The sequence below is a fragment of the Nerophis lumbriciformis genome, linkage group LG10 (assembly GCF_033978685.3).
Source record: "Nerophis lumbriciformis linkage group LG10, RoL_Nlum_v2.1, whole genome shotgun sequence".
Taxonomy (NCBI): Eukaryota; Metazoa; Chordata; class Actinopteri; order Syngnathiformes; family Syngnathidae; genus Nerophis; species Nerophis lumbriciformis.
The window spans coordinates 39,935,564-39,947,930 of record NC_084557.2 but is presented as its reverse complement, the minus strand read 5'-3'; the positions used below and the strand labels follow the sequence as shown (position 1 = coordinate 39,947,930).

The 12,367-nt window shown below is 38.6% G+C and overlaps 1 protein-coding gene across 6 annotated transcripts in view; it reads right to left on the bottom strand.

Moving 5' to 3' along the window:
- Positions 1-12,367, bottom strand: part of plxnb2b (plexin b2b) — a 523,354-nt gene that overhangs the window by 115,634 nt on the left and 395,353 nt on the right. For all 6 annotated transcript variants that reach the window (XM_061969610.2, XM_061969615.2, XM_061969611.2 and 3 more), the window contains 6 exons: positions 11,198-11,357; positions 8,308-8,419; positions 6,308-6,419; positions 2,672-2,773; positions 2,504-2,602; positions 428-515 (listed from right to left, as the gene is read on the bottom strand). In XM_061969610.2, coding sequence (XP_061825594.1) covers positions 428-515; positions 2,504-2,602; positions 2,672-2,773; positions 6,308-6,419; positions 8,308-8,419; positions 11,198-11,357 — 673 coding nt within the window. The remainder of the gene's footprint in view (positions 1-427; positions 516-2,503; positions 2,603-2,671; positions 2,774-6,307; positions 6,420-8,307; positions 8,420-11,197; positions 11,358-12,367) is intronic.

Below are 12,367 nucleotides of genomic sequence, written 5' to 3'. Positions count from 1 at the left end.
ATCCCAAGTTTGGACCACCGTGTTCTATATATGTGAGCAAGGTTAAAATGCCAATTCAAATCTCCCAATGTGTTGACAGTGTCAAACAGGAGCACTCTATAGTGTTTTTAAGAATTTGCTGCAAAAATCTTGGTCTCCCAGGTTTTGAACTGAACTCGGGGGCCGCTATGGTGTCATTCCCTGATTTGGCCCTTGGGCCGGCAGTTGAATATCCCTGCTCTAAATTGTCCTTAGGTGTGAGTGTGAAAGTTTGTCTATATGTGCCCTGCGACTGACGGGTGACCAGTCTAGGGTGTACTGCCTCTCACCCGAAGAAAGCTGGGGCCGACCCCAGCTTCCTCCGGCTTACCCGAGACTGTAATGAGGATACACGGAATAGAAAATGGATGTTTGGATGTTTGTATTGTATCCGATTTAGGACACGTACCATTTAGCGTGCTGTCCATCTTCTTGCCCAGCTCCTTGTCCTTCACGTAAAGAACAACATTGGTCTCCTGTGACTTGTTGTAGGAAAACTACAAAAACAGATTGTGGAGAGGAAAAAATAAATAAATCAACATAGAATCCAGTGATTTATGCCACTTAAGCCCTACTACATGGTGGGCCGCTTGCTTAGAGGGGAAAAAAAATCATTCTGCATCTGACAGACTTTCTGTCGGAAAGGAACACAGCTGGGGGGGGCAAAACGCCGCTTGAGCTCACAATGTGCAGACGCCACGAAAATAGCTGCAATCGGAAGAATGCGTCCATTAGAGGGAGCCGCTCAGCCTCAGGGTTGACTGGGTGTGTAAAATGGGCTGTGTAAATATGCAATATGTAAAAACGACTTTATAATAATACGGTGTAATGTGTCACAGCTGTTCTTGTTTGGTCTTTGCACCTCCTCGTGGGCGTGTGCTCCTCTAAGGACGCTCCCAGTCGATTTTGGTAAGCATAAACACAAACGTGTCAATATTGAGCAGGCATGTGATTTGAACTGAAAAGACTGAAAATAAGGTGGGGGTCTGGGGGCCCCCATACCAGTAGAAATAATGAACACAATGTCTTGTTGTAAAACAGCAATGAAAATGAAATGTAGCATTTAAACAGACATCACATGTCTGCCACAATCATGTGTGTTCTTAAATGTGTATTCCACGTCTTCCAGTGGAATACACATTTAAACAACTTTTTTTTATCCAGACACATACATTTGTCCAAATGTGGCCAAGTACACTCATTGTGGATGTCGTCTACATCGCTAAAAGAAAAATATAAGGAAGAGAATCCCTCTGCCATCTTCCACTAGTTTTTTTAATATACGTCTGTATAAGACTTAGACTTAGACTTAGACTTCCTTTTTATTGTCATTCAAATGTGAACTTTACAGCACAGATAAGAACGAAATTTCGTTACATAAGCTCATGGTAGTGCAGGATAAAAAAGCAATAAGGTGCATATATAAATAAATAAATATATATAAATAATATATATAATATATATATAAAATAAATAAATATATATCAATAAATAAATAGATTACTGTACAGATAAATATATTGCACTTTTTCCACATGCGTCCACGTTTATGGATGTATGTTATATTGTCTTTTTTATTCCAGCGAGTTAATCCTTTTTGGGGGGAGTTGAGAGGATAATTTAATTTAATTATGATGCGTTCAAGAGTCTTACGGCCTGAGGGAAGAAGCTGTTACAGAACCTGGAGGTTCTGCTTCGGAGGCTGCGGAACCTCTTTCTAGAGTCCAGCAGTGAAAACAGTCCTTGGTGGGGGTGGGAGGAGTCTTTGCAGATTTTCTGAGCCCTGGTCAGGCAGCGGCTTTTTGCGATCTCCTGGATATGAGGAAGAGGAGTCCTGATGATCTTTTATGATCTTTTCCGCCGTCCTCACCACTCTCTGGAGAGACTTCCAGTCTGAGGCATTGCAGGCTCCAGTCCAGACAGAGGTCAGCAGGCTCTCTATAGTGCCTCTCGCCCGCTTGAAAATTCCCTCTTCTCTTCTCCAACTCTCGTGTCGTCATTTGGGATGTCTGTTGTGATTTCCCTTCCTGATTCGATGGCCCGCCCTATCTTGACTCTGATTGGCCCGTCCGTTTGGTTTTGCCCTAATCCCAACCAATCGTGACTCATCATAGTAAACCAACCAACCAATCATGGAGGTTTCCCCTCTATGTTGTCCCCTGCCCGTGGAGTTGCTTCGCTACGTAGCTTCCATTTTTAAGTTAATAGTTTTTAATGGAAAATCGTAGTTTTTACCACTGGATTGTCAAAAACCGTACTCGTTACGAGAAAACCGTCGTCGTTGGCAGGATGGCAAAGAGACGGATCAAGATTTTAACACACATTGTAGATCGTAAAAAACAAAAAAAAGAAAGGAAAATATTTTTTTATATTTTTCCATCAGACTATAGATGGAAAAATTACATGCCTGATCGAGGAAGAATTATGAAGAAACTGTTGATGAGGATTATAGCATCAATAAAGTATTGAAATGGTCAAAACTCACATTAAATCCACTGAAGCTGTAGAAAGATCCGCCCCCCTCAAACTTGACCTCCTCTTCCACGTTCCGCATGAGCTCAGTGCCGATGGTGAAGACACGCCCCTGAGAGACAGGCAAACGTGACTCAGCTTTTGAAAACACGTCCAGTGAGTTATTCTCTGTGCACGTTACCTGGTAAAGGGCCAAATTGATACCCTCGAAGCCGATTGCGCTCTTGTGGCCCACGGAGATCAGCATCGGGTCAGGATTCTCAAACCGAGGACACTTTGCTCCCTTAAAAAAAAACACAGGAGCACATTTCTGTGAACAATCTGCCACGCCGTTGCATGTCTGCATGTTATCGTCGCAGCATTACACAAAAAAAAACCAGTACAAATATGCTATTGAGTTTATTTATTTAATTTTTTTGGTGAGAAATGCATGAATCTAAGGGACAATGATTTGGAAATTAGTTTAAATGTGGACTCGTCAGACCACAAAACACTTTTTCCACTTTGCATCAGTTCAGCTCGGGCCCAGCGAAGCCGGCGGCGTTCCTGGGTGTTGTTGATAAATGGCTTGGCTTTGCATAGTAGAGTTTTAACTTGTACTTACAGATGTAGCGACCAACTGTTGTTACTGACAGTGGTTTTCTGAAGTGTTCCTGAGTCCATGTGGTGATATCCTTTACACACTGATGTCACTTTTTGATGCAGTACCGCCTGAGGGATCGAAGGACTTGGGCTTTCAATGTCTATTACGCTTACGTGCAGTGATTTCTTCAGATTCTCTGAACCTTTTGATGATATTACGGACCGTAGATGGTGAAATCCTTAAATTCCTTGCAAACGCTTGTTGAGAAATATTGTTCTTAAACTGTTCGACAATCTCACGCATTTGTTCATAAAGTGGTGACCCTTGCCCCATCCTTGTTTGTGAATGAATGAGCATTTCATGGAAGCCGCTTTTATACCCAATCATGGCACTCACCTGTTCCCAATTAGCACATGTTCCCAATTAGCCTTTTCACCTGTGGGATTTTCCAAATAAGTGTTTGATGAGCATTCCTTAACTTTTTCAGTCTTTTTTGCCACTTGTGCCAGCTTTTTGAAACATGTTGCAGGCATCAAATTCCAAATGAGCCAATATTTGCAAAACATTTAGTTTTCCAGTTTGAACCTCAAGTATCTTGTCTTTGCAGTCTATTCAATTGAATATAGGTTGAAAAGTATTTGCAAATCATTGTATTCTGTTTTTATTTACAATTTACACAACGTGCCAACTCCACTGGTTTTGGGGTTTGTAAATACAATTTCATCTATGGATGAATGTTTACATCCAGCCAGGAGAAACCAACCTTACCTTCCTTCAGTCTACGCTTAAACGAGCTGTTCGGGATTTGGAGTTCTCCATATGATGTTTAAATTTACACAAAGTGCTTTGCCCAAGTCCACACTGTAATCAATAAGCTCCTTCTTTATCGCTATCTTCTTGTTGTGGGGCAGACTGGCTCGTACATGCACATGCATCCTCCTCTGCTGTTACTTCTAACACACCTGTGGGATTTTCCAAATACGTGTTTGATGAGCATTCCTTAACTTTTTCAGTCTTTTTTGACACTTGTGCCAGCTTTTTTGAAACATGTTGCAGGCATCAAATTCCAAATGAGCCAATATTTGCAAAAAATTTAGTTTTCCAGTTTGAACCTCAAGTATCTTGTCTTTGCAGTCTATTCAATTGAATATAGGTTGAAAATTATTTGCAAATCATTGTATTCTGTTTTTATTTACAATTTACACAACGTGCCAACTCCACTGGTTTTGGGGTTTGTAAATACAATTTCATCTATGGATGAATGTTTACATCCAGCCAGGAGAAACCAACCTTACCTTCCTTCAGTCTACGCTTAAACGAGCTGTTCGGGATTTGGAGTTCTCCATATGATGTTTAAATTTACACAAAGTGCTTTGCCCAAGTCCACACTGTAATCAATAAGCTCCTTCTTTATCGCTATCTTCTTGTTGTGGGGCAGACTGGCTTGTACATGCACATGCATCCTCCTCTGCTGTTATTTCTAACACAAGGTAGCGTATAGTTCTTCGTTATATCTGTCAGTAGACGCCATATGGAAGTGCTAAAAACCACAACATGGATGACGGGGAGAAGACGCAGTAAATAAGATCGCCCACAAAACGGTGCATCCTGAAGAGGCGGTCAGAAAGCAGCTCGAGGACGGTCTACAAAACATCATCTATGCAAGATTTGGACCAAAGCAACACAATAAACGTATTATGTAGACAGACGAGACCGCTCTTTCCTACTCGTGTGTGGCAACATACGAACGGTCAGACAAAAAAATTCAACATATTCTCAATTCAGCAATTTTCTTTTATACTTATGGGGCTGATTAAAATGAATGCAATTGATGCGTTTTGCTGTCTGCTGGCCTTTATATATATATATATATATATATATATATATATATATATATATATATATATATACATACATACATATATATGCATACATATGTATATATATACATACACATACAGTATACATACATATATATATATATACATACATATATATGTATATATATATATATATATAATTATTTATGTGTGTGTGTGTCTTTACATATTAAATAATAGAATAGATAAAGATATATAATTAATCATTATTATAGTTGAATATTAAGAATATGTGAAAGTTCAACTTATACCTTGTTTACTTCTGTGACAACCTCTTTAAAGCTTTGTAAACATTTAAAAATATCAAGCAGCTAAAAGTCCAACATAGATAAGTGTGGAGAGAGTATTTTGCATGTTTCCCCATCATGTGTGGGCTCTGAACCGAGGATGTCGTTGTGGCTTGTGCAGCCCTTTGAGACACTTGTGATTTAGGGCTATATAAATAAACATCGGTTGTTTGTTTGATTGATTGATTGATTGATTGATTGATCATGCCTTGCAATTGATAAATGAGTGCAATTTCGAGTTTATAATGGTGATGGAATTTTTTCAAATAATATCCACAAATTTCAGTGAGCAGTTTGTGGTATGCGTGACCATGTGTGTTGACTTTTTGCACCATGACTAGGAAAGGTTGTTTGGATTGGGTCATATAAGTGAATGTTGTGCTTGAAATGTACAGAAAGTACACATAATGGTCACTGACCTGAGTTTCTATCTTCGTCCACAAGATGGCGACAGGTTTCCACCCGTCAGAGACCTGGGTATATTAAATTTAATATGAAATCAACTCCCGCGGCCAGATTGTTTATTGAAATTGAGCTCCTACTGTCTTCTGAAGATGGGCGGTGGACCGCATTCGGTTTGGACACCCCCGGTTTGAACATCCTCCGTAAGTAGCGGTACGCTAAATAAACTTTTTGACTACCGTATTTTGCCTTGCAAACAGAAATAAACCAAGTGACTCAAAATAATCCACAATACTGCATTGCATATTTGAATGATGGCTTTACCAAAGTGGCCAAAGGCTGAATGCAGCAGAACAGTTTCAGTCTGCTTTTAATGACAACATTCAGGCAGGTTGTTTTAGGCGGAGTCATCCTATTTCCCCGTGTCAATATGTAAAGCACGAAGCGTAGGAGACAATCTCATCTGCAGCCACAGATAAGTGTATCAGGCAAACATCTGCTGACTTGTAAATTGATACAGCAGCTTCCAATAAACAACCACGGCTGATACCGGGATTAGTTTCACTTTTTAATTACTTTCCCGTCGCCGTTTAGATCAACCGGACCTGATTGTAATTTTTGGCTAATGCCGAGAGACCTTGACCCGCCAGTGACTCGTGACCAACCTGTCGGTGCTTGATGACGTTGGAGTCCTGCACGGCGTTGTCCATGTCGCTGCACGTGTGGTCCCGTGTGTTCCACTGGCAGCCCCACGGACTGGCCACGCATGACATGCACCTTGGAACACACAATATATTAGACCGGGGATTCTCAAACTGTAGAAATCACGTAAGTTCATATTCAAACCCAGTGTCAAACTGTGTGTAAAGTTACAGTGACCACGTCTATTACACTACTGTATTTTAATGTTGTCATTATGGTGGTACTTAATTAATACTTAGGTCTACTACACTACTGTGTTTTAATATTGTCATTATGGTGGTACTTAATTAATACTTAGGTCTACTACACGACTGTATTTTAATGTTGTCATTATGGTGGTACTTAATGAATACTTAGGTCTACTACACTACTGTATTTTAATGTTGTCATTGTGGTGGTACTTAATGAATACTTAGGTCTACTATGCTACAGTATTTTAATGTTGGTCATTATGGTGGTACTTAATGAATACTTAGATCTACTACACTACTGTATTTTAATGTTGTCATTATGGTGGTACTTAATGAATACTTAGGTCTACTACACTACTGTATTTTAATGTTGTCATTGTGGTGGTACTTAATGAATACTTAGGTCTACTACGCTACAGTACTTTAATGTTGGTCATTATGGTGGTACTTAATGAATACTTAGGTCTACTACACTACTGTGTTTTAATGTTGTAATTATGGTGGTACTTAATGAATACTTAGGTCTACTACAGTACTGTGTTTTAATGTTGTCATTACGGTGGTAGTTGGAGAGCCAAGTGTTTTCTGAGGTGCTACTTGGTGAAAGTACTGAAATTCCACGAATTAAAAATTATGCACAAAGCAAACTATAACTTGCTACCCAAGAATGTACAACAATTCTTCTCAACAAGAGGAAAAATATAATCTGAAAGAAAAATGTAATTTAAAACATGTGTACACACGTACAACATTTAAGACCTTTAGTATATCAGTATGTGGAATTCAATTATGGAATGGATTAAGCAAAGAAACCAAACAAAGTACTAATATGATTCAGTTTAAGAGACTGTTCAAACTTAAAGTGTTTACAAAGTACAAAGAAGAAGAACCATGATAAACATTCAGAATTTACTCCATCCATCCATTTATTGTCTCGATAATCTTATTTATCTCACCATATGAAAAATTACTTTCTTCACTAATTATTATTTATTTATTTGTATGTTATTACTTATGGAGGGTATTGTGAATACATTGAGAACAGGAAGTGAATAAAACTTAAGTAAAGGGGTAGAATTAAAATAACTGCTTCTTCCTACTTTTTTTTTGAACATGTTGTATAGAAAAACTAGAAATTGTGATGTGTCATGTTGTAATTGTATGCGTGTTGCAAATAAACTCAAACTCAAAATGATTCCACTTATTAAAGTCTAATAGAAATGTAATACATCATGTCTTTCTTCAGTTTTGAAACTAGCAAAACTAGGTGGTTATAATGTGAGTCAATAGAACCAAACTGGTCCCGAGGGAAAACAGTGAATGCATATAATAAAATATCCATACATCATTGCAAACGAGAGGATGGTGACATTAAAGAGATAACACTAATGATGATAATAGCAAAACATTCTGGCCACGTTTCACAAAATCATCCTTAAAAAGTACGTCTGCAAACTCATCGAAAGGGAAAATCCGTGCTGGTGACAGCAAAATGGATTTCAGCGACTCCACATAAGCAAAGCTCGTTCATCACGTGCGGCGCAGCATGAAATAAATTAAAAAGAAAGAAAATGGAAGCAAGAAAAAAATACAAGAGACAACACACGGTGAGATCGATTTTCATATTTTGATTAATGAAAAAGAAAACAGGCAATTTCCTCCGCTTGCTGATGAAAAAAGGAGAGTGGAGGAATGAAAATAGATACAGAAATCATTCATTTGTGTACAAACCTACACACGCACACACACACACACACACACTCGTCACTTACGGCGTGTTTTCAGACTTCTTCACGGTGGCGGCGCAGTTGTAGAACTGGTAGTCGCGCATGGCCAACTCCACCGTCTTGTTGACGAAAATGCTCACAGGCACGGCCACGAAGTCTGCGGACACACCAGTTTTGACCACTTCATTAGGTACACCTACACACATCTAATGAGATCCAGTAGCACAGCGCCATCAGAAATAGCGCCTTTCGGTTTCTAATTGCCAAGCCTTTTCGCTGCAGCGGTCCCCTCTTAAAGTGGTAGGTATATGTGATTTCTGTTTTCCGATATGGTATTTTACTCAAGCTAAAACATGAGACTGTTGGCGACCAGTCCGAGGTGTACCCCGCTTGTCGCCTGAAGTCAAATGGGACAGGCTCCGGCTTACTTGTGACCCCAACGATGACAAGCAGTATAATAGATGCAACTGTCTACACTTTTCTCTCTCTCAGCCAAGTCTGTCCCCTCTTAAACCGTAGACTGTCACATGGAAAAGCAAATAAATAATACAACTCAACACAGCAGGAGGAGTAGTCCAGACTCACTGACAAATTCAACAGTGTTCAGTTTAGATTGACACTTTCCAAGGGGGTTGAATAAATAATTTACTATTGGTGTGAGGGTAATGCATCCTCATTCTTAAAAGAAACAAACAAAAAAACCAACCTAAAAAATGCTATATAAAGCCAATGCTTCATTAGTTTTATATTATTTTTTACCAATTACATCTTTTTATTAATTAGGTTTGTCAAAAAAATAGATTCTTTTATATAACGATTCTTAATCGATTATAAAAAAAAATAATCTAAAATCTCTAAAATCTTTGTTTTTTTTGTTATCTGTCCTGTCCAGCCAGTCAGACAAATCATAATGTTTATGTAGATCAGGGGTGTCAAACTCATTTTAGCTGAGGGGCCGCATGGAGGAAAATTTGTGCACACGCGGGCCCTGACTATTAAACTCATGGCATTAAAACAAAAAAAAGGAAGACAACTTCAGATTGTTTTCTTTGTCTTACTTTGGCCAAAAATAGAACAAACACATTCTGAAAGTATTACAATAATAATATAGAAAAAAATACAGGCAGCGGTAAAGTTTAGATCCATGAAGGAAAGAAGAAAGTGAACGAATGTTTAGAACTGATTACATTTACATATGCATAAAAATGTGTTTTCTTTTATATTATTTTTTAAAAATTAATTACGTTTATGACAACCTTTTTCTAAAACACAATATAGAATGTGAGATATAACAGGATAACGCATACATTTATCATTTATTTTCAAAACGCTTACAAAAAAGTGTGACCCCAAAAATTTACTGTGGGACCCCATTTTTATGACTTGATGGGGTCCCTGGGGTCCCATTTTGAAGATTCCTAGCGCCAAAACTGATGGAGTATTGGTGCGTGCGAAACAGCGGCAGGCGGCTGTGGCCTGCGGGCCGGTTCTAATACTAATCACCATAGATAATTCATTCAGATCTGGCCCGCGGGCCTTGACTTTGACACATAGGATGTAGATGATCTTCTATATCTGCTGTACAGATTTACTTTACAAAAGAGAAACGTGTGACACTTCTCTTGTTGCCTTATTTGTGTTTGACTTTATTAAATGTTTGGGTTGAATTTTCCTAAACAAAAAACATTTTCTTCGAAGTCATATAGAAATCTATCACAACTGTGTGTCTATTTTGTGGAGGAACACAGTTAATCATAGAACTAACACCTGGTGTAATTAAAAAGTATTGACTGTGTCAAGAACCGTTTTGAATCGGGAATCGACTCTGAATCGAATCGTTACCTCCAAGAAACGAATTGTGTGGTGCCCAAATATTCACATTATTAACAATATTGAATGACTTAAAAATGTAAAATACAATAAATTCCATATTTATAAAATTGGTTCTTTTTTGTCTCCTTGCTGTACGAAAATGTGTCATCACACAGTAATCTTTGGTTTATCGTTGTTAGATGGTTTCGGACATGACTGCCATGAATGAATCAAATATTTTCATAAGTAGGACATAAAAAAAACTGTTTACGACCTTCTAATTCAATTTTCAACATTGTGAGAGTCCTCTCGACACGAAATAACACTCTTTTAACCCTTCATAGTAATGTTGCCCGAGGCTGCGCCAATCAGCGGCCACAATACTGAACGGCGCGTTCTGATTGGTTGGATCTCCTCTAGCGGCAAATACTACGTAAGTATTGATATTCTTAGTATATCTCGCCATTTTTATGCTTAATTTAGGACCAAAAAATGGTTGAATATGTGTGTGGAGGGGGGGCGTGGCCTGCGGACTTGCAGCGAAGCGGGGTGTGTCAGGATCGGCTTCGAGATTAGTGACAGTTGCGTCGATGACACAGCTGTGAGTGTTTGTCTGATCACCTGTCGCTCTGTTAAAGGCAGCAGTCGGGAAGGAGAGGAGGTTGTTGATGGTGGAGAACAAGCGAGAGAAACTTTAACATTGCTGAAAAGTACAACTTATTGCAATTTAAATCATTGTTCACAAAGATGAACACGGCTGTCATGTCCGTCATTGGTGGTCCAGAGAACCCGGAGGAGCAAGACCTCCAGATATACTATAAAAAATAAGGGAATATTTCAAAACAATCCGTAATGTGTTGAAATGTGATATGGATGTGTGTTAATCTAATGTTACTCCAAAAGTCTGGACTCCCGACACGCTCACAATAAACACCGCACCCCTGGCTACTGTTAATTGAATTGTCGAACGCTAATTCCATCCTTTTTCCCGGTGTAAAAAACCCCCACATTTTTTCTTTATATTTAATTAAGGTTGCGCTCATTCATATTGCAAGGCAATTTATTCATGCACAATCCCCCCACGAGTGAGGAGATTAAAACACTCCTTTTAGCCACACTGTACCTTGGTCTTCTGGTGTTTGCGGTATTTGCGATGGGCGGGGCAGGTCGCAGGAAACCTGGCCGGATTCCGACATAACGCCCTCGCTCTGGAAGGTCTTGAAGGAGCACTGCAGACGGTCCGAAGGGCCGATGGCGGGCAGCAAAGGGATGTTGATCGTCACCTTTAGGAGAGAATGCAATTATGCACGAGTCGAGTGGCTGCTGACTTGCTGAATTATTCATTATTTCCTTTCTACATACAGAAAGAACAACGTCACTATCAGGGCATCAATTAATAAAGAGGATTTTTAAAACGATTATTTTTAATGATGATGTTTCATGAATGAACTGCTTCCATAAAAAAGGAGGGCATTGAGGACCAAAACTGCATTAAGGAGGAGGGCTTGAGCTCGGGGCCCCCATGCACAAGACTTCTGAAGGTGCCCCTAACTCAAACCTCACCGCCCCATACACACACAGCAAAAAAATAACTAAAAACTAGCGAAATTATCTGTACGTGTAGCCAGTTATTTGACTTGATAAGACATCCTAAATGAAGATTTAGCAGGACTTTTTAAGATTGAAATAAGTATTTTATTCTGGAAACAACCAAAATTTAACTTGCAATTCTTAAATGAAGCATCCTTGGGATGTTGCAGAATCCTTAAACAAGATTTTCTATGAAAATCTGAAAAAAATCTTATTTGAACAGCTATTTTCTCATTTCGTACATGTTCAAACTGGAATAGACAAAATTGTTCCTGCTAATATGACGATGCAAAGTCAAAGACTACAAATAAGTAAATAGCTGTTAAAACTAAGGACATTTCTAAAAAATAACATTTGAAATTTTGGCAAGTGGCAAATAATTTGGTATGTTTACATCCACTAAAACTAATAATTACATGGATTTGGTTGAAACCAGCTTTCTAAAACACATTTTAAAAACTTAACTAGGTTTGTGACTTTATAAAGATGATATTACATCCATTTTTATTTTTTTTTACAAAATAGTGCCAACAAATTGAATACAAAGTGACCAGACTATGAATATAAGTAATCATATCACTTAAATATAGAGATGTCCGATAATGGCTTTTTTGCCGATATCCGATATTCCGATATTGTCCAACTGTTAATTACCGATTCCGATATCTACCGATACCGATATATACAGTCGTGGAATTAACAC